This window comes from Lissotriton helveticus, chromosome 6, assembly GCF_964261635.1.
Source record: "Lissotriton helveticus chromosome 6, aLisHel1.1, whole genome shotgun sequence".
NCBI classification, from domain to species: domain Eukaryota; kingdom Metazoa; phylum Chordata; class Amphibia; order Caudata; family Salamandridae; genus Lissotriton; species Lissotriton helveticus.
The window spans coordinates 226,320,270-226,344,976 of NC_136067.1; the positions used below are offsets into that span (position 1 = coordinate 226,320,270).

General features: G+C 46.6%; 1 protein-coding gene across 14 annotated transcripts in view; it reads left to right on the top strand.

Moving 5' to 3' along the window:
- Nucleotides 1–1,974: 1,974 nt before the first annotated feature.
- TDRD6 (tudor domain containing 6) overlaps nucleotides 1,975–24,707 on the top strand; it is a 2,679,339-nt gene continuing 2,656,606 nt past the window's right edge. For 10 of the 14 annotated variants that reach the window (XM_078647656.1, XM_078647664.1, XM_078647661.1 and 7 more), the window contains exon 1: nucleotides 1,982–8,766. In XM_078647656.1, the coding sequence (XP_078503782.1) occupies nucleotides 2,037–8,766 (6,730 nt within the window). In that variant the 5' untranslated portion in view covers nucleotides 1,982–2,036. Of the gene's footprint in view, nucleotides 8,767–24,707 lie in introns of all 14 variants that reach the window. The other 4 variants (XM_078647663.1, XM_078647665.1, XM_078647668.1 and 1 more) reach the window with 2 other exon arrangements.

The following is a 24,707-nucleotide window of genomic DNA, read 5'->3' on the forward strand; positions in this document are numbered from 1 at the left end:
TGCTGCGGCCCTTTCATTCAATTTAAACATGCTATCCCACTAGAAATCGATCTTTCGTAACACAAAAGCGGCACTTCTTAAAACCGACAAATTTCTAGATCATAGCATTTGCCGCTCAGGTTGGGAATCTTTATGGAATAATCGGTCCATACTATATAAGGGCAAACCTCTGCATAATTCGCAGTGGGTTAAAAAAGGCATCTTTTTCCCGCACCAACTATTCGAGGAGTCATATTCTATCCCGTTCAGAGACATACAAGCTACTTATAGTCTTGCGCCTCTAGAGTTCTACACCTTCTTAAACATAAAATCTGCACTCTCTAAGGCGAAACTTTCTCTAACGCCACCCTCCCTCCCATCTTACCTCGCTAGGTTAAACAGACTGGGCCATCAAGTGTCCTATCTCTACAAACTCAATCGCTTCTAACATACCAATCTTACCGCACCACTCACACAGTTCTGGTCCGAAATGTCATCTAGACCGATCTCGGAAGCAGACTGGACCAATACCTGGGAATCTTGCATGCGACACAAAATTTGCCCTACTTTATCCCAGACCAAATATTGGTTCCTCCACAAGGCCTTCTGGACCCCGGCGCGTCTCTATGCTCATAACATCAGCCCAGACACCTTTTTCTGGAACTGTAAACGGGCGGAAGGCAACCTAGCACACATTATTCTAGATTGCGAATGTGTAATCCCCTTCTGGGACAAGATATTTGACTTTATCAGTAAAATTGTCCCCATTTCCCCGTCCAGAGAACTACCGTACCTAGCCTTCGGTTTCACCCTAGAGCCCTCCCTCCACGCCGACGACAGAGCACTACTGGATCTCATGCTCACTGCAGCTGTTAAAATTGTCCTTAGTAACTGGAAGGACTCTAGCAAAGCTACCTTTGCATGCTGGCTCAACTGGATCACTAGCCTCCGGGGTGCGGATAACATAGCTCTCCAACAATCACCTTGGCGCCCCCCTATGAGGAAGATGTGGTCTACCCTTGACAGTTATTTTACCACCCATAAACCACCTTAGATATCCTCTCCCCCCGAAGCATTTGACCTGATCTGACAACACCACAATCCAACAGTGTGGAGTTACCCTATTAGATTCTGTTCTCGTTGGATGAAAACTGTTGCTTCCGACCCCACTATAATTTACCTATAATTTACCGGATACGCCGACTAATGTAGTATGTATTATTTTGTAACCTACTGTACATTATTACCCCTTTTTGCTTTATTGTACTGTTCTTCTGTAATATTGTATGTCTCCAAAGTCTGTATCATTTGTATTTTATTTTGATACTGAAACACCCAATAAAATGTATTTGAATTAAATGCACAGATTAGTTCACACTGCTGAGCCACACATGAATGCAAGTGAGACCAATTCTGCTCATGCCTCCTGCCCCCGCACAATCAGCATACATTAATGGTCCGGTCCTGGGAGAGACATCTCCGCCCATCTGCCTCTAGAAAGGCCACTCAGGCACCCAGTGGGCCGCTGGCGGCATCCTAACCACACAGACAGCCCCAGGCTGCCCAAAACGCGGCCGGCTCACATCTGGAACTCGGCCCTTCGGCCATTTCCCGAGTGCCCACATTACCAATCCGACCCTGGTGTTTGCTCGAGCTGAATGTGACCACATGACAAAATGTCCTGTTCCCGATGTCATTTATCAAAACAAAGCATCCTGGTAGTTGAAGTTTTTACTAAAGTTCCAAACCGCAACAACCTAGTAAAGGAAACCCCAACACTGGACACATTGTGTCTTAAGTGATAGCTTGAGGTCAACCTACTCGCACCACTGTCTGCCTGTACTTCGTCGTCCAATTGCCTCAACAGTGCCATTACGCACCCTGCGCACCCATACGTCCTCTCCGAGCTTCACGCGCCCGCGATTCTACGGAAGGTGACCTAAGCGCGCATGTGCGCGGGGTCACTGAATACGTTCCGTACGTGAGTTTTTTAACGCGGAGCCTTGGCGGCTTGTAAAGCGGGCGCTCGCGCACTGTGCTTTGTGTTGCGCTCCGCCATGATGTCGTCGACCGCCTGGGAGCCCTTGTTGGGCAGCTCACTGACCCTGCTAGTCTCTTCGGTGGAACTGTACCCTGAGCAGCCGCTGGTTCGCCTATGGGGCTCTTTGGAGGAGAAATGCGGCGAGTATCAGCGGCTCCGCGCCGACATGCAGGCTGCGGCGCCAGCCTTACCCCGCGGCGTGGAGCACGGTGGCTTTGGAGACTGGTACCTTATGGAGATGGGCGGCCAGTGGCACCGTTGCCGCCTACTCAGCCCCCCTGGCCCGGAGCTGCTTAGCGTCTTTCTGCTGGACCAGGGCCGCACGGCGGGGCCTGTTTCCTCTAAGAACCTGGCACGCTGTCCCGAACCCTTTCTCCGCCTGGCACCCGAACTCCTCTGCTGCGTACTGGCCAACCTGGCGCCGGCCGACAGGCACCGCTGGAGCCCTGCGGCCGCCGAGTTCTTCTACTCTCAGAGGGGCAAGCGGCTACGTGGGCTGGTGCGAGAGGTGTTACCGCAGCAGCGGTTGTTGGTGCTGGAGGTGCAAACCCTTAACCGTCAAATGCAGGAGCTGGGCCTCGCACTCACCGTCCCCGATAATGATTTCCATCAGACTTGCTTGCCTCAGCTGGGTTTTGTCCGCCCGGCCCAAGTAGAGCCACCTGTACACCGGGCAACGGTTCCCGAGCCTTCTGTAGCTTTGGACTACTTCTATCCGTTGCTGCAGATTGGCGGGGTAGAGCCGGTACTGGTCACCGAGGTCCTGGACCCCTTCCACCTTTTTTGTCAGTTGCGCAGTCTTTCTCAAGAGGTGCAGCGCCTCTCGGACAGCATGTACCAGTACTACGAGGTCAGACAGCAGGGTCAAGCCCTGCATGGTGCATTGGCACCTGAGACACCAGGCCAGCCGTTTGCTGCCCGTGGAGCTGATGGTCGTTGGTACCGAACATTACTCCGACAGGTATTTGCTGACCGAGACATGCCCGAGGTCACCCATGTGGATTATGGGCGAAGGGAGCGAGTGCCACGCACCTGCCTGCGGCCCCTGTTGGCTGAGTACTTCCGCATGCCTGTAGTAACCTACGCCTGTGCTCTATTTGGAGTTTCTGAAAACAGCAGTGGTTGTTGGAGCCAGAAACAGATACATGAACTTCGCACGCTCCTCCTGGGTAAACTTGTGAACGCTAGGATCGAGTACTATAACACTAACGAGCATCTGTACTTTGTGACACTATATAGCCAAGACGGACAGGATCTCAACAGCCTTTACAGTATACAGGCCCACCGTCCAGAAGAGGTGGCTGTGTGTGAGGGCCAGATGCGGAAGAGCCACCAGGATTCTACACAGTCTGTAACAGTAGCAACCCAAAAGAAAGGAACCAAGACAGCAGAGCAGAGGGCAATCATATCCAAAGCTGGAGACTCGTGCTCTTTTGGGAGACGTTCAGCTTCTGAAGTGGGTGTTGTGGAGACGTCGAAAGGAACATCCAAATCCCGAAGTCACAGCAAGAGTAGCTCCCCAGTGACCAACGAGGACAAAGCAACCACGACTAAGCCTGCTCAGATCTCGGCTTTCACCGTAAGGCGAGAGTTGAAGATAAATGCTTTCTATGATGCTGTGATTGACTCCATCCATGATCCCTCTGAATTTTGGCTTCGTGCTGGTGAGCAGGAATCCCTGCAGTTCAGTCACTTGATGACCTGCCTCTCCCATCATTATTCTCAGCTGTCCAAGGTAGAGAAAATAATTATGCAACCTCAACCTGGCCAGATCTGTTGCATCAAGTTTAACACTCACTACCATCGGGCCACTGTGGTGGCAGTGCAAGGGAAGATTGTGAAAGTTTACTGCTTGGACACAGGAGCTACAGAGGATGTTGACTGGTATGATGTGAAAGAATTGGAACTGCAATTTAAAGACGTTCCTCCCTTTGCTATCAGGTGTTGTTTAGCAGATGTTATTCCACAAGAAAATAAATGGAGTCAAGCAGCGATTGATTATTTTAAAATGAATGTACTGAATAAGGGGCTTGTGATTCATGTACTAGCTAAAGAAGATGACAAATATGTTATTGAAGTTCTCGATGAATCTAGAGAAGGAGTTAGGAATATAAGCAAGATTATTGCTCACGCTGGGTATGCAATCTACCAGGAGTTTGTACCTTCCCCTCCTGCTCCAGTGCAGGATCCTGTAAAGATTACCAGTAAGGTTAAACAAGTAGTAAAAAAAAAGGTGTATACTGAAAACCATGCTCCCACTGAGGTACTTGGAAAACTATCTGTCGGTCAGCCACCTAAACGCAATGATCAATTCATTTCGTCCACAATAATGTTAAATCATCCCACTGCCGCACAAAGCCTTGGTAAGCAGAAAACCCCACCAAAACCTCCTTTGAAGGACAAGCCTGAGTCTAGTTTTCAAGGTCAGAGTTTTGATATAGGAAGTGTATTTGAAGTGCAAGTGACGCACATTGAAACACCTGGCATGTTTTGGTGCCAAATAGTCAGAGCTCGCCAAGAACTCAAAGTGCTGATGGCCAGAATTCAGGCCTATTGCAGTAACTGTGCTCCTCCATACGAGTGGAATAACTCAGCATGCCTAGCAAAATATTCTGAAGATGGTAAATGGTACAGAGCTGTCATTACAAGTGAAGTTTGCATGGATGGTGTAAAGCCTAAAGGAGTATCTTATGTAGATGTAGACTATGTTGACTTTGGAAATAAGGAAAGTGTGTCTGTAAATGATCTCCGATCGATTACTGGAGAGTTCCTTCAGATCAAGTCCCAGGCTTTTCAGTGCAGTTTATATAACCGAATACAGCCAATTGGCAATGAACCCTTTGTTTGGATTGATGAAGCAGTTGCATCATTTGAAGAATTTGTTAATGCTAATCACATAGAGCTGAATTGTACTATATATGCAGTAGCTTCTCTACATAATGAACGGTTCCATGTTGTGGATCTTACTACACCTTTTCATAGTGTATGTCAGCAATTAATAGATCATGGATTTGCTAAGCCTAGACAACAACTTGACCCATCAGTCCACCTTTGCTCTTATTATTATTCGACGCATGGCATCAAAATAGGTAGTGAAGAAGAAGTTTTTGTAACACATGTAGAAAAACCATGTGAATTTTACTGTCAGCTTGAAAAAAATGCCTGCACACTTGAACAGTTATCTTCAACTGTAAATATGCTAGGCAAAAGTGCTAAACATTTACACAACTCCGAAACTATTCAAGGACTGTGCCTAGCAAAGTACACCGATGAGCAGTGGTACAGAGGGATGCTTAGAGGAACCACCCTTAACCAGGAAGTTATTTTTGTGGATTTTGGTAATAAAGAAAAGGTTTTGCAGAAGGAGCTGTGCCCTGTACCAGATGATGCATATGATGTATTGCTTCCACCAGTGCAAGCTATTAAATGTGGATTATCTGATATTCCAACAGGTATTACAGAGCCAGTTGCAATGTGGTTTGAAAAGGCTGTTCTGGCTAACAGTATGAAGGCCATTGTTGTGGCAAAAGAGGTGGACGGAAAATTGCTAGTTGAGCTCTATGATGGCACTGTTCAAATTAATGCACAAATAAAAGAAAAGTTAGGTATGGCTTGTGTCAGAGACCTAAAGAAGTCCATTCCAACTGCAGAGAAAATGAAACCCTTGAAAATGAGGGAAGAGAGAACGTTATCAACCCATGCTAAGAGAGCTGATGAAAAAAAGGTACTTTCAGAATGTAAAGATCACCTTGTAAATAAATCAACACTTGTAAATAAACCTGAAGATCGTGAGTTCTCCAACCGCCTGCCCCAAGAAGAACAGTTTGCAAAGAAGTCCAGACATCCTCAGGGTGATGGATGGGACAGTTTATCACTTAATTCCAACAAATCTCTAGAAGGAAAGGTTTGTCATAAACTTGACACATCAGGGAAACAAAAACTGCAGGGTCTTTTCCCCCCAAATATAAACAAAGCCTTTGATTCGGTCAGATCAACTCTGGGAAAACCTACTTTTAATTCAGACCTTCCGCAGCGGAAGTTGCACAATCTACCACATAAAAATGTCGTACCTGCTCTTAAAATAGAAGTGTACATTTCTCATATTAATGACCCTTCTGATTTCTATGTACAGTTTGTTGAGGATGACACTGCATTAGCCACTATTTCTGAAAAGCTGAACGAAGGCTCATGTGAAACTGAAAGTCTCCAAGAGAGCAGGTTGCAGGCAGGAGATTTGGTAAGTGCATTATTTCCAGATGACTGTTCATGGTATCGGGCATTTTTAAAAGCTCGCATGTATGATGGACTTCATGTACAATATATAGACTATGGAAACACTGCAATCATTGATGCCAGTGAAACAAAGGCACTTCCACATGATACATTATCTATTCCTGCATTGAGTATTCATTGCTCCCTCTGGGGAATAGAGAGCACATCTTTTTGGACACCAGAAGTAGTGGGTTGCTTTTCTGAAAAAACAACTGAACAGGTAGCATGTGAGTTTGTGCAACTGCATGGTGGCAAATGGGACATTCGTCTGTTTGATGCCCAGGGTATAATAATCAATGACCTAATAAATGATCTGGTGCAAAAAAGTCAGTCACAAGAGATCGACTGCCATAATGAAATTGAGTTTCACGACTGCGTGAATATTTTAAGCAAATCTGTTTTGCCTAATTCTTCCAAAGTTTCTGATGTAGGTAACACTCTTTACAAATGGAAAACTAACGAAATTGGAGACATTGTAAAAGCTTACGCAGTGACTGTAGAAAGTCCTGATTACTTTTGGTGCCAGTGTGCTGAAACTGAAGACATAGATATTTTGGCTAGAAAAGTACAAGAAGCTGGAGATCGTCTTGGCCAAAAGGATGACCATACTACATTTCAGAGTGGAGAACCGTGCATTGTAAAGTATAGTGAAGATGAACAATGGTACAGAGCCGTTATAAAGTGTCCTGCTGAAGATCGCTGGATGGTTACATTCGTAGACTATGGTAATGAAGAGACTGTCAACAGAGAAGCAGTGAGGGCAATTCCTGCTGATCTTTTAACAATTCCTGTGCAAGCATTTCCATGTTGCCTTTGGGGATTTGATGCAGCCAGAGGTCTTTGGACCTCTGAAGCTGTTGGTGCTTTTAATGAAATTGTAGTGTTAGATAAATTGGACGTGACTGTTATGGAATTCAGGCCAAATGAGGAACTCTCTGAAGTGCCTTTATCACTCGTAAAACTAGAGTGCAATGGAAAAAACCTGAATAATGAGATGCGTTTTTGGCATCGGTATCCAAGTGAGTTGTGCACACAAGGGAGTGAGGGAATCAGTACAGAAACTCTCGAAATGCCAATGGTCGTACTATCTCCTTTTGCACTCTCAACAGATGTTGGTTCATCTCTGACAAATAATGAAAGTCAATTGGTGATACAACCCCAATCGGTTGAAGTTACAGACCGTGTCTGCAACTCTGAATATAATTTTAAAGAAAATATTTCTATCCAGAGTACTGATCAGCATTCATGCTCATCTCAGCCTTTGGAAGATAAAGCACTTTATTCACCTGTTACTGATGAAATATCACCAGAGAATGGTTCCATCACTAAATCGCTGAAAGAAAATGATAGTTCTGATAAATGGTTTGTACCAGGTTCTGAAACCTTGTCAGAAGAAAGTACTTTGCATGATGTTCCAAATATAATCTCTGTGGATGTCACAGAAACTATGGCATCCCTTTTCCATCAACTTCCTAAAGATACATCTTGCATTGTTGGACAAATGACCCAAGAATATATTAATCCAGAGCAAGACGTTCCAGGTGAATGTTTGTGGAGAAAAGAAACTGATGTTTTGTCCTCCGATTCTTTCAACAGAAAGGAGGCCGCAGTGGGTGAACTTCCTTTTTCCTTGGTGCTCCCAGAAGAACCTGCTTATGTTAACAAACAGGCCAGAGAAGATTATAATCTTCAGGACTCACCAAATGCTAGTTTATTGGGTGAAGGAACTAGTGCTTTGAAATATGCTGGACCCGATTCATATACATTGCATGGAATTAACACTGTAAATGATGCTCTACTGGTTCCGTTTGAGATTGTAGCAAAGACTGGTTGTTCTGTTGGAGACTTGGAAGAAGAAAAAGAATTTGACCAAGTCTCACCGGATACCGTTTATGCTCCTGACTTGCAAAAAGAACCAGTACGTAATACTGTTGGGCCTCCTTCAGATTCACTGCAAGGAGGACGCTCTAGTTTTATGCAGGATACTTTAGCAAATTCCGTTTTAATCCAAAAAAGGCGTTTCTTGCCTATCCCTGATACAGTGTTTGTGGAGGAAAGTGAAATCAGTTCTTGTAATTCTAAAATTGAGCCTCAAAGCGAACAAAGGGATATTCTTGTGATTGAAGACGCAGCAGGTGACTTAATTAGTGAAAAGAATACTGTTAAATGCCAGTCTGATGTTGTTTTGGAGGAAGTTGATAAACCTGTTGTCAGAAATATCTTAGAAGAGCAATCTGGCCAAGAGGCGCTGGACTGTTGCATAGAAGGAGCTCTTGAAAATCAAGAACACCACGAGAGTGAGCGTGTTTCACAAACTGAGACCAACAGAGCTGAAATGCAACTGGAGCACGCTTTGTACGAGGACATTTTCAAAAGTCGCATGCAGGAGTCCTTAAGCAGCTTAAAGATGTCGGACGAGGACTCCCGAATAGAACGACTAGAGGAAGAGGATTCTTTATTGGAACTTGACACAGGTATCGTTTGCATGAATGTATTTCTTTGTAATTTTTCCATTCACATAAGAGCATTTTAACATCAGTTATTTGTTTTCGAATTATTGCCATTTGTAATGCGTATTTATATTTAACATTGGTATAACCGTGCTGCGCTTTTTACTCACTTTACTCCGTAGCTCCCCTTATTTGCATTTTAATGTTTACCAATATTTTCCATGATTATAACGGCTGTGTCCATTTTAGTCGATCTCTCTATTTGTCTGTCTGGCTTGGGGTTTTGTCTGACTGTCTAGTTCCTTCTTTGATTCTGTGTCTTCAGCTGTTTTCTTTCGCATATTTAGCTCGTATTTAGTCACTTTAAACGTTCACTTCCTAACAACACTTCCGTGTTTCCAGTACCTAGCTGATACTTATTTTATCAGTATTTAACATTTGAAAATCTACGTTTTCTTCTAATCGTTTGTGTATTTTAACTAGGTATTGTCAACATATTTAAAAGACCTGCTTTTGCACTTTGTCACAAACGGCTGCAATGAGAATTATCCTCTAAAGATTATTCCTTCTTTGCTATTTTGACGATAAAATACTTTATATATACTTAATGGCATGCCATATGTCTTTCCTTTACCACCTATGTCTTCCAGGCCAGAGTTCGTTGCTATTGGAAACTAGATGCTTTAATGCGGTGGTTCAAAACTTTTTGACTGGTAGGAACTACAGGAAGCCATGGACCCCCGAGACCGCTTCTCTCCGCATCATTCAGCAATCCTCTACTTTTAGGTCCTACTAGAGTCAGCTCATGCGAGAAATTTAGTAGGTGGCTTAAAACTGCTACCCAGGCCGGCCACCAGCTTACTATTAGGCGCCCAGCACTTTTTCCCGTCGTGCGCACAACTTGCGTTTTTTTTTTTTTAAATTTCATTTCGCGGCCGCGCAGTGTTACTTTTACTGCCGTGAGGCCAATGCTTGTTTGTTTTTTGTTTGCATGCTGAGTGCGGTGCCCGCTTCAGGGATACCGCGCTCTGTTTTAAAAAATTTTTTTTTTTTTTTTAACTACTATAAGATTGTAAATGCTTGGTATTTGTAAAGCAACCATTCGAGCGGGGGCTGGGCTCCATGAATTTTGATTGTAGAATGCACTGATGTTCTATTCTACAGCTGACCACAAACATTCCGGATTTCCAAGGCACATCGCACGACTGCAAAACGTCGCTGAATCACTCGGGGTTTTCTCCGTCTAGCCCAAAGCTTGGTGACATTTTCCGTGCAGTCTAAGGTGTTCTCTAAAGTCGTAAATCGCACAGAGTTGCTTTTTTAGAAGCCTTGCTTGGCGCTCTGGCCAAGTCTGTCACCCCTTCAAGACAGACCTACTTCTGAATGTTGCATTCACCCTGCCCCCTGAAATGCAAAGTGCTAGCTGTATTTACATTCGCACTACTTCCAGTTTTTATACAAAATATCGCAGAACGGAATAGAAATAAAGCACAGCAAGAAAAAGGTAAACCATGATCCGATCCAGTAAGAAGTTGTTAGAAATTCAAAATATTATCTACCGAAAATCAGCTGTTGCATTTCAGAAATCCGGGACTTTTTGCTGGGAAAACAGTGATCGGAGCTGCCATGAAAAGAAAGCAACTGGACTGTTCTTGGGGTCTGCGCTGTGACTCTTCATGCCAAAACATGTATCGGATGTAACTTTCTCTTTAAGGCCATGGACTTCGTTGTAACCTCTCACCTGAGGTTTAGAGAGAATGATAGGTGTGCTCATGTGAATGAGGATTGCTCTTTCTTGTTTCTCATAACTGCCAGCTTAGATTACTTTATCCCCCCCACGAACAACATATTCAAATTTCCGTTCATAACAGAGCTGTTAATTACATTTTTCTCCTCTTACACGGGGAAGATGCTTGTCTGGTTGCATTTAGCCTAATTAACAGTGAGTTGAAGGATCACGGAGTCAGCACATTAAGTGGCTGCTATGGATTCGCATGCAGGCATATGCAACCATACATATGAAAGCTACTGAAAGGAAATCATAACTCGATCCTCGTCTTTGCTGGGTTGGTTAAGCACAAGCGTACTGTATTGTTAAATTTGCCTAGCGTAGTACATTGATTTAGCCCACTCCAGAAAGCTGATTGCGCAGCTTAAAGCATATAGCATTCATGACTCAGAATAGTATAATACCTAGTTCTAAAAAAACGCTGTTGAGACGTGTACCTATCGGGCTCTGCATATTTGTATGCCCCATCAGGGTGAAAAAAACATTCTTAACTCTGCAGCAGTGCCACCCTCCACTGTATTTGTATCTTCAAAGAGAATCGTTTTAGTTCTTTCACAGTCTCATCAATTCAGAACTGAAGCGTTTTCATTATTATATCCAACAAAGCCATAGTTGTTACTTATTTATCTTATGCAACTAACAAACATTGACAAAGCCAATAGTGCTGGCTTGTTGTAGGTGTAATCTTACTTGTTGTAGTATATATCTGGTACAACAACAGTATCAAAAAAAAAAGTCAGGTGGCACACTACGCTAAGCACAGGTTTTTAGCTTGCATGTTCTCAAGCCACAACCATAATTACTTTGGCCACGCCTCTTTTAGATACACCCCCCCCAGATTTTTCATCCCACTTAAAGCTCTGGTTAAAATATCAACAGTATGGCAGAATTTTAAGCACCAATATTCCTGCTCATGTAGGATTGAGTTTCTTTGCCACTCCAGAAACACATCCCTGGTACCCCACTCTGTAAGAAGTGAAGGATTTACCCCATTGTGGTCAGGAGTAACTATGACCTATGAGAGATAAAGGGGAGGGAACACCCCAATGTTGATGGGGTGTAGCAAAATGGGCTTCTCCAAATATAAAAAGTATTTTCACTTGGCAGAAACAAACGAAAATGTAGATAGGAGTGTCAGGCTCAAGCACCTTACCACCAATGTGCAGCAGTAGAATTGCTACATTTGTACATGTAGAAATTGTTAGGGGTTTGAGTATTCTTAGAAAAACATAATGGTTGCTGATTTTCTAGACTCCTGCACAAATTATTTCTCAGTCAATCATTTAAGTGCACTACATACCCGTGAGTGTCTCAAGGGGCTGGGGGGGGGGGCGCTACTGATTGTACAGCCAGGTCTTTAGTGTCCTCCTGAAGGTCAGCAGGTCTTGGGTCTGTTGTAGGCTCAGTGGGAGGGTGTTCCATGTCTTGGCGGCGAGGTGGGAGAAGGATCTCCCGCCGGTGGTTGTTCTGCGGATGCGTGGGACGGTGGCGAGTGAGAGGTCGGCGTAGCGTAGCTGGCGGGTGGGGGTGTAGAAGGAGAGCCGTCTGTTGAGGTAGGCTGGGCCAGTCTTGTGGAGTGCCTTGTGTGCGTGGATGAGGAGCTTGAATGATATCCTCTTGTTGACGGGGAGCCAGTGCAGGCTTCTCAGGTGGGGGGTTGCTGTGGCCGTGTCGTGGTACGAGAATCAGTCGTGCTGAGGCGTTTTGGATGCGTTGTAGTCGATTGATGAGCTTGGTCAGGGCTCCCGCGTAGAGGGCGTTTCCGTAGTCGAGACTGCTGCTGACGAGGGCCTGGGTGACTGTCTTTATTGTATCTGTTGGGATTCATCTGTAGATCATGCGGAGGGAGTTGAAGCAGGAGACGGCGTTGACTTGCTTGGTCATTGAGAGTGTTGAGTCGAGAATGATTCCCAGGTTGCGTGCATGGACGGAAAGGGTCGGGGCTGCCCCCAGGCTGTTGGCCACCAGAGTCGTCCCAGGCTGATGGGTTGGAGCCGAGGATGAGGACCTCTGTCTTGTCCGAGTTCAGCTTCAGGTGGCTGATCTTCATCCAGTCGGCGAATGCCTTCATTCCATCATGGAGGTTGGCTTTGGCGGTGATGGGGTCCTTGGTGAGGGAGAGGATCAGTTGAGTGTCGTCGGCGTAGGAGATTATGTTGAGGTCGTGCTGTCGGGCGACGTGAGCAAGCGGGCCATGTAAACGTTAAACAGTGTCGGCTGAGGGAGGATCCTTGGGGTATGCCGTAGATGATCTCGGAGGCTTCGGAACGGGGGGAGGCGGACGCTCTGGGATCTGCCGGAGAGAAAGGAGGTGGTCCATTCCAGAGCCTTGTCTCAGATCCCTGCAGCGTGGAGGCGTGCGCGTAGTGTGCGGTGGCAGACTGTGTCGAAGGTGACGGAGAGATCTAGAAAGATGAGTGCTGCAGGGTCATGATGTCGGTGGCGGGGATGAGGGCGGTCTCGGTGCTGTGGTTGCTGCAGAACCCTGACTGGGAAGGGTCCAGGATTCTGTTCTCTTTGAGGTATCGGGTTAGCTGTCTGTTAACAATTTTCTCTGACCTTGGCCGGGAAGCGGAACAGAGAGATGGGTCAGAAGTTATTGGTCTCTTGGGTCTGCCTTGGGTTTTTTGAGTAGGGCGTTGATCTCGGCGTGTTTCCAGCTCTGAGAAGGTCGCGGTCTCAAGGGAGAGATTGATGACGTTGCGTAGGTGGGGTGCAATGGAGTTGCTTGCTTTGTTGAAGACGTGGTGCGTGAATGGGTCTGACGGAGAGCCGGAGTGGATTGTTCTCATGGTCTTGGTGTCATCGACGCTCACGCTGGTCCAGGCTAGTAAGGGGATGTGGTCGATGGTGTGCGGAGGGTCTGTTGTGCTGCTGTCTGTTGGGGCTGTCTGGGTGTTGAAGCTGTCGTGGATGTCTGCTACCTTGCTGTGGAAGGTGGCGAGTGAGTCGCAAGGGCTTGCGACGGCGGGATGTCGCTGGTGTTGGGGTTAGAGAGTTCCTTCACGATGTTGAAGAGCTCCTTGCTGTCATGTGCGTTGTTGTCGAGGCGGTCTTTGAAGGAGGTCTTGGCAGCCCTGATGAGGTGGTGGTGGTTGCGGACGGCGTCCTTGTGTGCTGCGTGGCTCTCCGGAGTTTGTTCACTGTGCCATTTCTTCTCTACCTTCCTGCAGGCTTGCTTGGAATCTAGGAGTTCTGCTGTGAACCAGCTGGCCCGCTTGCTGGTGTCTCTGTCCGAGGTTGGCGAGGTTATCGATCAGGGTTGTGGAGTTGTTGTTCTCAAGGTGAAAGTTCAGGTCTCCGAGGAGGATGTAGTCGGTGGAGGGCACGGTGTGCGTGCTGATCAAGTCGGCGATGGAGTCGCAGAACTGGGGGCGGGGTCCGCTGGGTAGGTAGACTAGGGTGCCTCTGAGGGTGGAGTTGGGATCTGTGTGGATCTGGAAATGCATGTGTTCGGCGGTGCTGAGCGCGTCGTCTGTGCTAGTCGAGACCCTGATGCTGTTCTTGTGGACGATGGCGATTCCTCCTCCAACTCAGTTGGTGCAGTCTCTGCGGGTGATCTTGTCGTCTGGGATGGCTATGGCGATGTCTGGTGTAGAGTAGTTGTTCAACCAGGTCTCTGTCAGGAAAGCGACGTCCGGGGAGGTTGTGTTGAGCAGGTCCCAGAGCTCGACGGTGTGTTTGCGTGCGGAACGGGTGTTCAGTAGTATGCATCGGAGGTGGTTGAGGTCTTTCTTGGCGGGTGGTTCGTTATCTCTGTGGATGGTGTAGCTGCAGTTCCGGCAGGTGAAGGGACCATGTGCGTGTTAAGGGGCGACCTTGAAGCAGTTGTGGGCCTTGAAGCAGTTGTGGGTCTGTCCGAGGTTGAGAGCGTGCAGTGCTGGTGTCATAGTGTCGGCGGTCGTCATGGCGGGGACAGGGGTGCTAGCGCTGGGCGCGGTCCAGGCATGGACTGTCGCAGATGGGCTTGCCGCGTGATAGCGGCGCGACCGCCATGTATGGGGAGGTGTGAGTGAGGACCGGCTGGGACGCGGAAGGCGGGTACAACGAATGGGCAGTCAGGGCGCGGAGCCGCAGGGGACGCAGCGGCGGGGGCGGTGAGGGGCGATGAAGGAAACCGAAGGCAAAGGGCACAATTGAGGGGTGAACGAGTGGCACAGAGGGCAGAAAGGTCCCAAGACAGGGCAGAAAGGTCACAAAAAACGAGGGGAAACGAGGGGCAGAGAGGTACAAAGATCACAGGAAAGGGCAGAAGGGTCAGAAAAACCGGGGGGAAGCAAGTGGCACAGAGGGCGGAAAGGTCCTAAGAAAGGGCAAAAAGTCACAAAAAACGGGGGGGAAAGGAGTGGCACAGAGGCACAACGGTCACAGGAAAAGGCAGAAAGGTCAGAAAAAACGGGGGGTAAGGAGTGGCACAGAGGCACAAAGGTCACAGGAAAGGGCAGAAAGGTCACCAAAAACGGGGGGAAAGGAGGGGCACAAAGGTCACAGGAAAGGGCAGAAATATCACCAAAAACGGGGGGAAACGAGTGGTACAGAAGGCAGAAAGGTCACAAAAATGCAGGGGCAGCTAAGGAACAGAAGGCAAAAACGGGCAGAGACACTGGGGCCGTGAGGGGAGCAGAAGGGAAACCAGGCAGAGGCACGGGGGCAGTGAGGGGAACAGAGGGAGAGAACGGGCACAGACCCCGTACAGGCAGCGGGGGAGAAGACCACAGCAGTCACAGACACAACAATGAAAATGCAGTCACTACAACGGGATCAATGAAAGAAAAATCTACGGCCTACCACTTGCCACCAGGGATGAGGCGCAGGTGGTAGCCTGCGGGTGGAGCAGGGACTCTAACTTCCTCGGCAGCTGGGGCAGGGACACACAGGTGGTGCTGTGCGGAGGGGGAGCGACCTACCTGGAAGGGTCCAGGGTCGCTGACCTCTAAAGTCAGAAATGTGTTCCAAACGCAGGAATAATCAGACAGGAGCAAAATTCGACCTTTTCAGTTGCTTCTTTGTTAAATTTTTTCTCTGCTATTATAGCAGAGTGCTGCTTGGTGGAGCAATTGTGAAACTCGTCGTTTTTACCTACATTTTTATTTTGAATCTTACATTTTTATTTATACAATTTTATCTGTTTGGGCAATTGTAAGAAATGAAATGTGTTTTTAGTCAACAAAGCCCCGAGCACTTCACACAATCTGCAAAACTCCTCAGTTTAAAAAAATCTACATTCTTATCTTTGAATCTTGGCATCTTTAAAAAAATGTGCCGCATCTATTTTGGAGGCATTGAGAGGGAAGTGAATGTGGTTTTAGTTCTACAGGGAAAACGAAGCGCAGAACACTTTAGCCATAGAGTACTAATCATAGAGTTGCCTTGAGTGGTTGGTGCTCTAGTGGTTGGACTACTCATTGCCAAAATACTTTATTTTGATCACACAGATCAACAAAGTAAACAAGCATTGGCATAGCCAATAGGTCTCACCTTTAGGACCTTTTAAGTGTTTAGCCATGCAACAGTTAAACCAAGGATATTGAGCTGCATAACTAAATACTTATAAGGTCCCAGAGGCGAGACCTGTTGGCTACGCCAATGCTTTTCACACATCGCTTTCTTCTGCGTGCTCTTTTCACTCTCTCCTGCATGCATATCCTGGAATCTCACTCACATGGAGGGGACGAGTCTGCAGCACGCATGTTAAGAATCGCTGCATTCATTATTTGGTTCGTTGTTGAGTTTTTAAAATTATTTACATGTGCAAGGGATAAATGCTGCAGTAATCTGTGTTCTGTAGAGAAAATCACTTGCTCCACTGGCTCTCAAATTCAAATATTTTTACAGGCACTGAAACAATTGATTCTACTGGGAAATTTGTTGTGATCTTTTTGCGTGACCAGTACTAAGAAACCATTATACCGCTTGAGTTAACTTCAGGCGCTGCAGTTAACATCCCATAAAGCAAGTTGCAGCCAATTCAATTCAAAATTCCTTTATTCGACTGTATAAAATGCAGTCATAAAAGTACAATAAAAACAGTGTATACATTCAAAACAGTATTAAAAAAAAGTTTATCAATAGCGAGAAATTACAAAGAGCAAAAAAGAGACCATTTCCGGAAAAAAGAATATGAATAAGAATATGAATAATCTAAGGAACATCTTATTCAGGGGGGCATATTTCCTGGGAGAGTTAACCTTCCATACTTTTTCTGAATTTCAGGGCTGTTTTTAAAAAGTTACATAAAAACAGTGTACTTTCACAATGTAGCATTTGAAGATAAAATAATGCAGGTCTTATTTGTACAAAGTTCATTTTTAAAAAAAAGATGTTTTAAAAACAGTTTTCGTGGTATCGTGTAATAGGAGCATATAAATAAAAAGTGAGCCAGATCTTGCGGAGACTTATTGTCGCAGCCGCAAGCTGGCAACACTTGTCCCTTATGGGCCCCGCTAGGTACAGCTAACAACAAGTGGTACAAATCAAAACGAAATCTGGTCATCAAAAAACGATCATATCTAGAGGTAGGCCAGGATGTGGAGAAGTGTGGCTCAGGGGTTAGAGGCGGCAGACCCGGAAGCTGAGATCAGCTGTGGACCAGGGTTCGATTCCCCGCCTCGGCGGGTCTCGGGCTCAAAAATTTCACGGACTCGACAATTCTCGCTCCGGTGCCTACTTGACTCACGGGGTCACACTCTGCGACTCTGGGCAATAGCTTGCTTAATCTCCACTACGGCCCCTCGCGGCGGGATGCCTGGCTTTCACCTTGTGAATACCAGGACGGGTTCCCTAAGCAAGCGCCTTGAGACCCCTGGGTGATTCGTGCGCTATATAAATCGAAATACATTTACATTTACATTTACAGATAGGGTTCAATTTGCACACAGGTTTTTGTTAAAACATGCTTCCTCACACTGCTTTTCTTAAGCTCAGACTCTTCCCTAGCTAGCTGCCGGTTCAACAGAAAAGTGTCTTTCACGTGGATTATATCTTGTTTTGAAACTTGCTGTGGTGTTAAGAAAAGTTCCAGCCGACCCATTTCATGGAGACAATTTCTGATATATTTTAACCATGGTATCTTGTATTTTCCTTCCCAGTTAAGTGCATCAAGAAGGATATTTTGGGTAAACGGTATATCATTATTTGTCCAACAGTTTAACCAGCACAACAGCGGGTTTACAGCTATTTTGTCTCCTAGGTAGGGCATACCAAGTTCTTCATGAATGGAGAAGTTGGCTGTACTTTTGGGAAGACTTAGTACTTGCTTTAGGAAATTGTTTTCAGTTGTTATAAGGTCAGCCACCGGGACAAAACCCCAGATTTCACTCCCATAACAGGCCACGGCGGTGCTTTTAGCTTGATACAGTTTCAACAAAGCAACCACTGGTGTGTTTACCATTTTGCGTGCAAAGTCCATTATTGCGGCATTTGTCCTTGTTGTCTCTCCCTTTTTTTTCACTATCGCAGGTCCCCAAGCGAGTTTATGATCGAATAACACACCAAGGTATGAAAAAGTCTTTGTTATAGGTATTTTTTCCCCATTAACAGAAAAGGGATAAGATTTTTTTGAGCCAGAGCCTATCTTCATAGCGAATGATTTTGTGTTGTTGATACTTAGGCCCCGTGATTTCATGAAAAGATAAAAAGAATCAAGTAGTGTTTGAAGGCCCATTGCGGTTCTGGAGATAAGGACGGCATCGTCTGCATAGAGCAGAACAGGCACGCCCTTTCTCCCTATGTATGGGTAATCAATGTTTGTGTTTAAAAGATGCTCCTCAAGTCCATTAATATACAGATTAAAAAGAAATGGCGCTAAAATACAGCCCTGTCTAACCCCCCGATTTATCCTGAAATCTCTGGTAACTTTCAAATCTTTTGTATAGCGGACATTTGCTCGAGTATCACTATGGAGGTCAGCTAAAAAATTAATCAAATTCTTCTCAACCCCCATTTGGAGCAAAACATCCCAAAGCCTACCTCTATCAACACAATCGAACGCCGATAAGTCCATAAAGGCCATATACATAGTTCCTTTTCTGGCCATGGTATACTTGCCGCTAATTAGATAAAGGTTCAGGCATTGAGTTATTGTTGAGTGTCCTGGTCTGAACCCATACTGAACGGGGGACATTACGTTGTTGATTTTGGCCCACGTAGTCAGCCTGTTTAAGATTACTCCTCCCACTACTTTTGCAACTGAGTTTATCAGGGAGATGGGCCTGTAACAAGCCGCATTGTTTCTGTCACCCTTTTTGTAGATGGTACTATAGTTGAGGTACCCCAGGACTTTGGGCTCCTAGTTGCAACTCCAGCGTTAATAACCGCGGTGAGAATTGGGGCCCATAAAGTGATGTTTGATTTGTATAGGTCTGGTGGAAGGCTGTCTGGGCCCGGGGCCTTGTTTCTAGTCAGGCCACGAATCCCCTTCTCTATTTCTTCAACTGTGAAGTACAAAGGATCTTCTTCTGAATTTTTAGGTTCATATGCTGCCTGGGGTTCATCGCTCTTAAAGATTAAACTGTAATGGGATATCCACTCATCCTCGGGTATGGTTCCAAGGCTGGAAGCATTAGGATCATCAAACATAGGCTTATTAATTATACTCCAGAATTTGGAGCTATTACCCAGGATTGATGGATCAAGCAGGGTCTCCCAGATATGGGCTTTTATTTCCTTTTTACGGAGTGCCAAAGTCGATTTGTATTCGGATCGCAGAATTTTAATATATTCGGAGTCCCTTGGTTTTTTCTTGAGGGACATTTTCAATTTCCGACTAGCTACTGAGCAAGCGTTGTCAAACCATCTTGGCTGGTAAAAGGTTGTGCCCTTTATTGGTACAGACAGCAGTTGTCCAATTTTATGAGCCACGACAGCAAAGGCAGATAAGATCGTTTCAGGTGGTGTAGATTCCGAAACACAGAGGCTAAGTTCCTGGTTACAACTTTTATTGACTGACTCATACAGAGTGTCACTATTTATCATGGACCATTTCAATCGACGGTTTCCATTGATTAACTTTAAAGCACCCATGTCTTTATGATTTTTCTGTGAGTCAAAAAGTCCCGCTCCTAATATAATTGAGATTGGGTTATGGTCGCTGAAAATACTTTCATGTATTTTAAAGCTTGAGGCTAGGTTTTCCAGGTCAACAGAAAGAAAGATATGGTCGATGAAGGAGCCATGCTCGGAGCCTTTATAAGTTGGTACTTCATAGATAAAGGAATCATCTTTCAGAGACATAGCGATGCTCAAATTCAGATCGTCCATTAGATTGTTGACGTGAGTACCTCGTGAGCAGTGAGCAAAATGAAGGCCTGCCCTATTTTCACACCCCAGGGAGCCCATAGTTGTCATAGCAGGGTTTCCACAGATATGCGCGTTCAAATCTCCAGCGATTATTATGTTCCGTGGTAATTTTGCCTTTTCACCTTGCAAATAATTGTGGAGCTTGATGATATTACACTCTCCTGGTGAAGTTACTGAGTTATAAAAATTTACCAGGGTTAGTGCATTTCTGCCCCTCCTTAGCTCCATGACCTGGATGTTCCTATTTTCCATATGTTTAGTTTTGGCCTGGCAAATGAGGGAAAGGCTGATGAATATTGCCAGACCCCCCTTTGGTCTGCCACTGGGCGATGGTATAGCTGGCACAAAGAAGCTCTGAAAGCCCTCAATAAAAACATTGTCTACAAGCCACGTTTCCTGGAAACACAGTATAGCAAAGTTCCTTACGAATTCCACCCACGTGTGATCCTTTGTTTTTACAGCCAGTCCTGCTATGTTCCATGACAGGAATTTTATAGTCTTGAGAACATCGTGCTCGGCCATTGACTCTTCGGTTAAACCAGTGGGCAGATGCAAGTCTTGGTTATGTCGATTTGCTATAACTGCTAATTGATTTCTAGTACTAGGTGGCGAGTTAGGGGCTATAATAGGAGTAGAGCTGCAAGAATCGTGGGTGGAAGGGAGAGATGCTGCTTGTAGAAAAAGAGTCTCGGGAGGATTTATTAGAGGCTCTATAGTGTTGGTAGTGAATGCCACTCTTGAGGGGGCTAAGGTACTAGCTAAGTTGTCAGTGCTCATTATATTAGATTGTTCCGCCCAATTCAAAGGGCCTAAAGAGGCGTTGGGGGGCAGGGCAAATAACTGTCAATCCACCTCATCCAATTGACCATGATCATAAAAAACATCATATCTATTTGAGATCGGAACTCCGTATTGGTTATGAAACGGATAGGGGTGTACCTGATCTCGTTTATATACATATGGTACGGGTTCCCTTCTCTCAAATGTTGATAGATGATGGTTATGTGGTCTGCCTTCACGGGGTTGTGTATATCCTCTTTGTTCAAAGTCTGTAGTCATCACCTGACTAGGGGCAAAAGGTGGCACCCAGGGCTGATCATGAATTAAGGGCTCCAACAAGCCTTCCTGGTGGTAAGAGGACTGGGCATTTTTGTTTTGCCCTTTTGTATTAGAAGGGTAAAAGTAGCTTAGGCCCTTTGTACGAATCAGGCTATTTGTAAAGGGACTCCTCCAGCTGGTGATAAAGTTAGCTACTCGTCTGTCTCTAAAGTTAACTACGATGCAGTCTCCCTCTGTTGATTTAAATCTGGGGCCCACCCAATCTACTCTCTTCACATGACAAATCTGCCCATTTATATGAGAGGGGAGTGATCTGTGTAAAGTTAACCACTGCATTACCTTATTTTTTAGTTCCGTATAGGTCTCCCCCCTGTTGTCTGTCAGTGTGGGAACCCCAATCATGACAATGGTGTAGGCATTTGATTCAGGTGGAAGATTTAAATAAATAGGTCTTTTTGCTGTCATGGATTTAAACTGATTTGCCCCTGCTGTTTTAGTGGGAATATTCGAGATTGATGGCGTCGGGTTTTGCATCAGCTTTGTTTGTTATAGCTGGATCTAGGGAGCTACCCTCAGCGGCCCATTCACTATCATCGGGTACATCAGTTACCTGTATAACTTGTGTGTTGCTTGTAGGCGTAGCTACTGAGGGTGGTAAATTAAGAGCAACTTGTGTAGTGGTTACTATGTTTGGGGTAACTGGAAGTCCCTGTCGCTGATGCGAAGGCTGTTTAATGACATTAAGTGTAGGGTCTTTAATAGCTTTCGCAATTTTGCTGTTATTTTCATTAAGTGTTTTACTTGCTGGGACAAAGATGGAAGTGGGCGTTTGTAGTACTTTAAGCATGTTGGAGGAGACTTCATTTTTGTGCTCTCTCAAATTTTCCTAAAGCCTTCTCTATATAAATAATTCGATTACTAATGGGCTGTAAAAGAGATTTGACCATTGATTCTATATCGCTCAAGAGGGGTATTTTCAGAGTAGATGAATGATCCGTTTGACTAATCAGTTCTTTAACCGGATTGCTCTCTATGGGTTTCTCGCTTAAAATTATATCTGGATCCTGGATAGATGTTGAGGGAGTCCCGGTCATAGTTTTCGTGGAAAGTTTTGTCTGTCTAAGTTTTGACCAAATGTCTTTAATTGAATATTGCGGTTTATTCATTAAGCCGTGGATTTTCCTTGACGGGCGCTTGGTCTTACGTTTTTTTCTGTGTTGCTGAGTTGCCCTAGATGAATCTTGAGTTATACCTGATATGGGTTGAGTGGCAGGTATTTGGTCCTCCACTATCTGTATCTCTGAGTGGGGAGATGAAGTAAGCAAACAGCTTGTATTATTGTCAAGGCGGATTGTCACTAGAGGACTGCTCTCCGTCAGATTCCCAGTCTGACATGTAGGTAGTGCTCTCGGAGTATTTTCTTTGATGTGTGAACCTGGCAAGTCTGTGAAAGACTGCATTAACAAAGATTCTTGGGAATTGATTGTGGCATCCATAATGTGTATATTGCCGCTAGTGTGTAGAGAAGTCTGGGAAGCACAAATCCGGGGTCAGGGAGAGTCGTCTCTCTGTATCCTGTATGGCACTCTGCCACTATGCCAATAGTTTTTTGTAGCATAAGGTCTATGGCAGTTATGGTGGGTAGTGGTGTGCTGGCTGGTTTTAATCTTGTAGTAGATCTTGTCGCTACCGGGGTGTTCCTTGTTTGATTCATTCTTGTAGTTTGGTTGTATTGTTATATGCTACACACCTAGCTCATGAAATACCTTGTGCCCAGGGTGGCAGTTAAGTAGATGTTAAGGGGGTGGCCCGTCCCGGCCTCTTCGGTCCCCTGAGGGCCACAGACGGCCCGCCCTTTGCCCGGGCTTCGCCCGGCGTCCCGCTCGCGTCCCGCGAATCGGTCCTTCACCTGATTTTATGGGTGGGAGGGCGGTTGGAGGCGGGGCACGCAGGGGGCGCTGACCGGATGTTCTTTGGTCTCGCAGGGACTCCTGGGAAAGTGAGTCCCTGCCGCGCAACTCCCCTGCAGCCTCTCAGCGCCTCCGGTGTCCAGCAAGCTAAGGGCAGGCAAGCAGCGTTGGTGAACAGCGTTGGTGGGCGGACCTCCCACGAAGCGGCTCCCGCGAAGCGGGAGCGGCGAGAAGTGGCGTCAGAACAAGACAGGTGTGGAGCAGGTCAGCTAGTGTGCCTTCGCGGCGTCCCAGGGGTTATCCTCGCTTTCTCTCAGATGGCCAGCTCTGAAATCCTTTTAGCCTGCTTGCCGGCTGGAGGCGGGGCACGCAGGGGGCGCTGACCGGATGTTCTTTGGTCTCGCAGGGGCTCCTGGGAAAGTGAGTCCCTGCCGCGCAACTCCCCTGCAGCCTCTCAGCGCCTCCGGTGTCCAGCAAGCTAAGGGCAGGCAAGCAGCGTTGGGGAACAGCGTTGGTGGGCGGACCTCCCACGAAGCGGCTCCCGCGAAGCGGGAGCGGCGAGAAGTGGCGTCAGAACAAGACAGGTGTGGAGCAGGTCAGCTAGTGTGCCTTCGCGGCGTCCCAGGGGTTATCCTCGCTTTCTCTCAGATGGCCAGCTCTGAAATCCTTTTAGCCTGCTTGCCGCTGGAGGCGGGGCACGCAGGGGGCGCTGACCGGATGTTCTTTGGTCTCGCAGGGACTCCTGGGAAAGTGAGTCCCTGCCGCGCAACTCCCCTGCAGCCTCTCAGCGCCTCCGGTGTCCAGCAAGCTAAGGGCAGGCAAGCAGCGTTGGTGAACAGCGTTGGTGGGCGGACCTCCCACGAAGCGGCTCCCGCGAAGCGGGAGCGGCGAGAAGTGGCGTCAGAACAAGACAGGTGTGGAGCAGGTCAGCTAGTGTGCCTTCGCGGCGTCCCAGGGGTTATCCTCGCTTTCTCTCAGATGGCCAGCTCTGAAATCCTTTTAGCCTGCTTGCCGGCTGGAGGCGGGGCACGCAGGGGGCGCTGACCGGATGTTCTTTGGTCTCGCAGGGGCTCCTGGGAAAGTGAGTCCCTGCCGCGCAACTCCCCTGCAGCCTCTCAGCGCCTCCGGTGTCCAGCAAGCTAAGGGCAGGCAAGCAGCGTTGGTGAACAGCGTTGGTGGGCAGACCTCCCACGAAGCGGCTCCCGCGAAGCGGGAGCGGCGAGAAGTGGCGTCAGAACAAGACAGGTGTGGAGCAGGTCAGCTAGTGTGCCTTCGCGGCGTCCCAGGGGTTATCCTCGCTTTCTCTCAGATGGCCAGCTCTGAAATCCTTTTAGCCTGCTTGCCGGCTGGAGGCGGGGCACGCAGGGGGCGCTGACCGGATGTTCTTTGGTCTCGCGGGGACTCCTGGGAAAGTGAGTCCCTGCCGCGCAACTCCCCTGCAGCCTCTCAGCGCCTCCGGTGTCCAGCAAGCTAAGGGCAGGCAAGCAGCGTTGGTGAACAGCGTTGGTGGGCGGACCTCCCACGAAGCGGCTGCCGCGAAGTTGCAGCCAATCTGCAGGTGCTTCCACAAGAACCATTACGGAGTCAATGACTGTCAGGCTGTCCTAGCAGTTGGGACAATACTAACATAAAAAAAAAATTGTAAAGCTTTGCCAACTGACCATTAAGCAAGTCAAGTATGCGTGGGTGTCCTTACATTCAAGATCAAAGGTTCAGTGACCCATGTAAATGATTTTACCTAGTGCACAGAATAAAGAGATTTTTTAGAAGTAGATGAGGATGCCTATTCTGGGCAAGAACTAAACGTCCTTTTCTTTAAAAGATTGCTCTTTGCAACCAACTTTCGTAGAATATATTTCCTTGGATTTTCAACAGGTCAAGACCTCCGTTTTTAGTTTCTTATTGGGTTT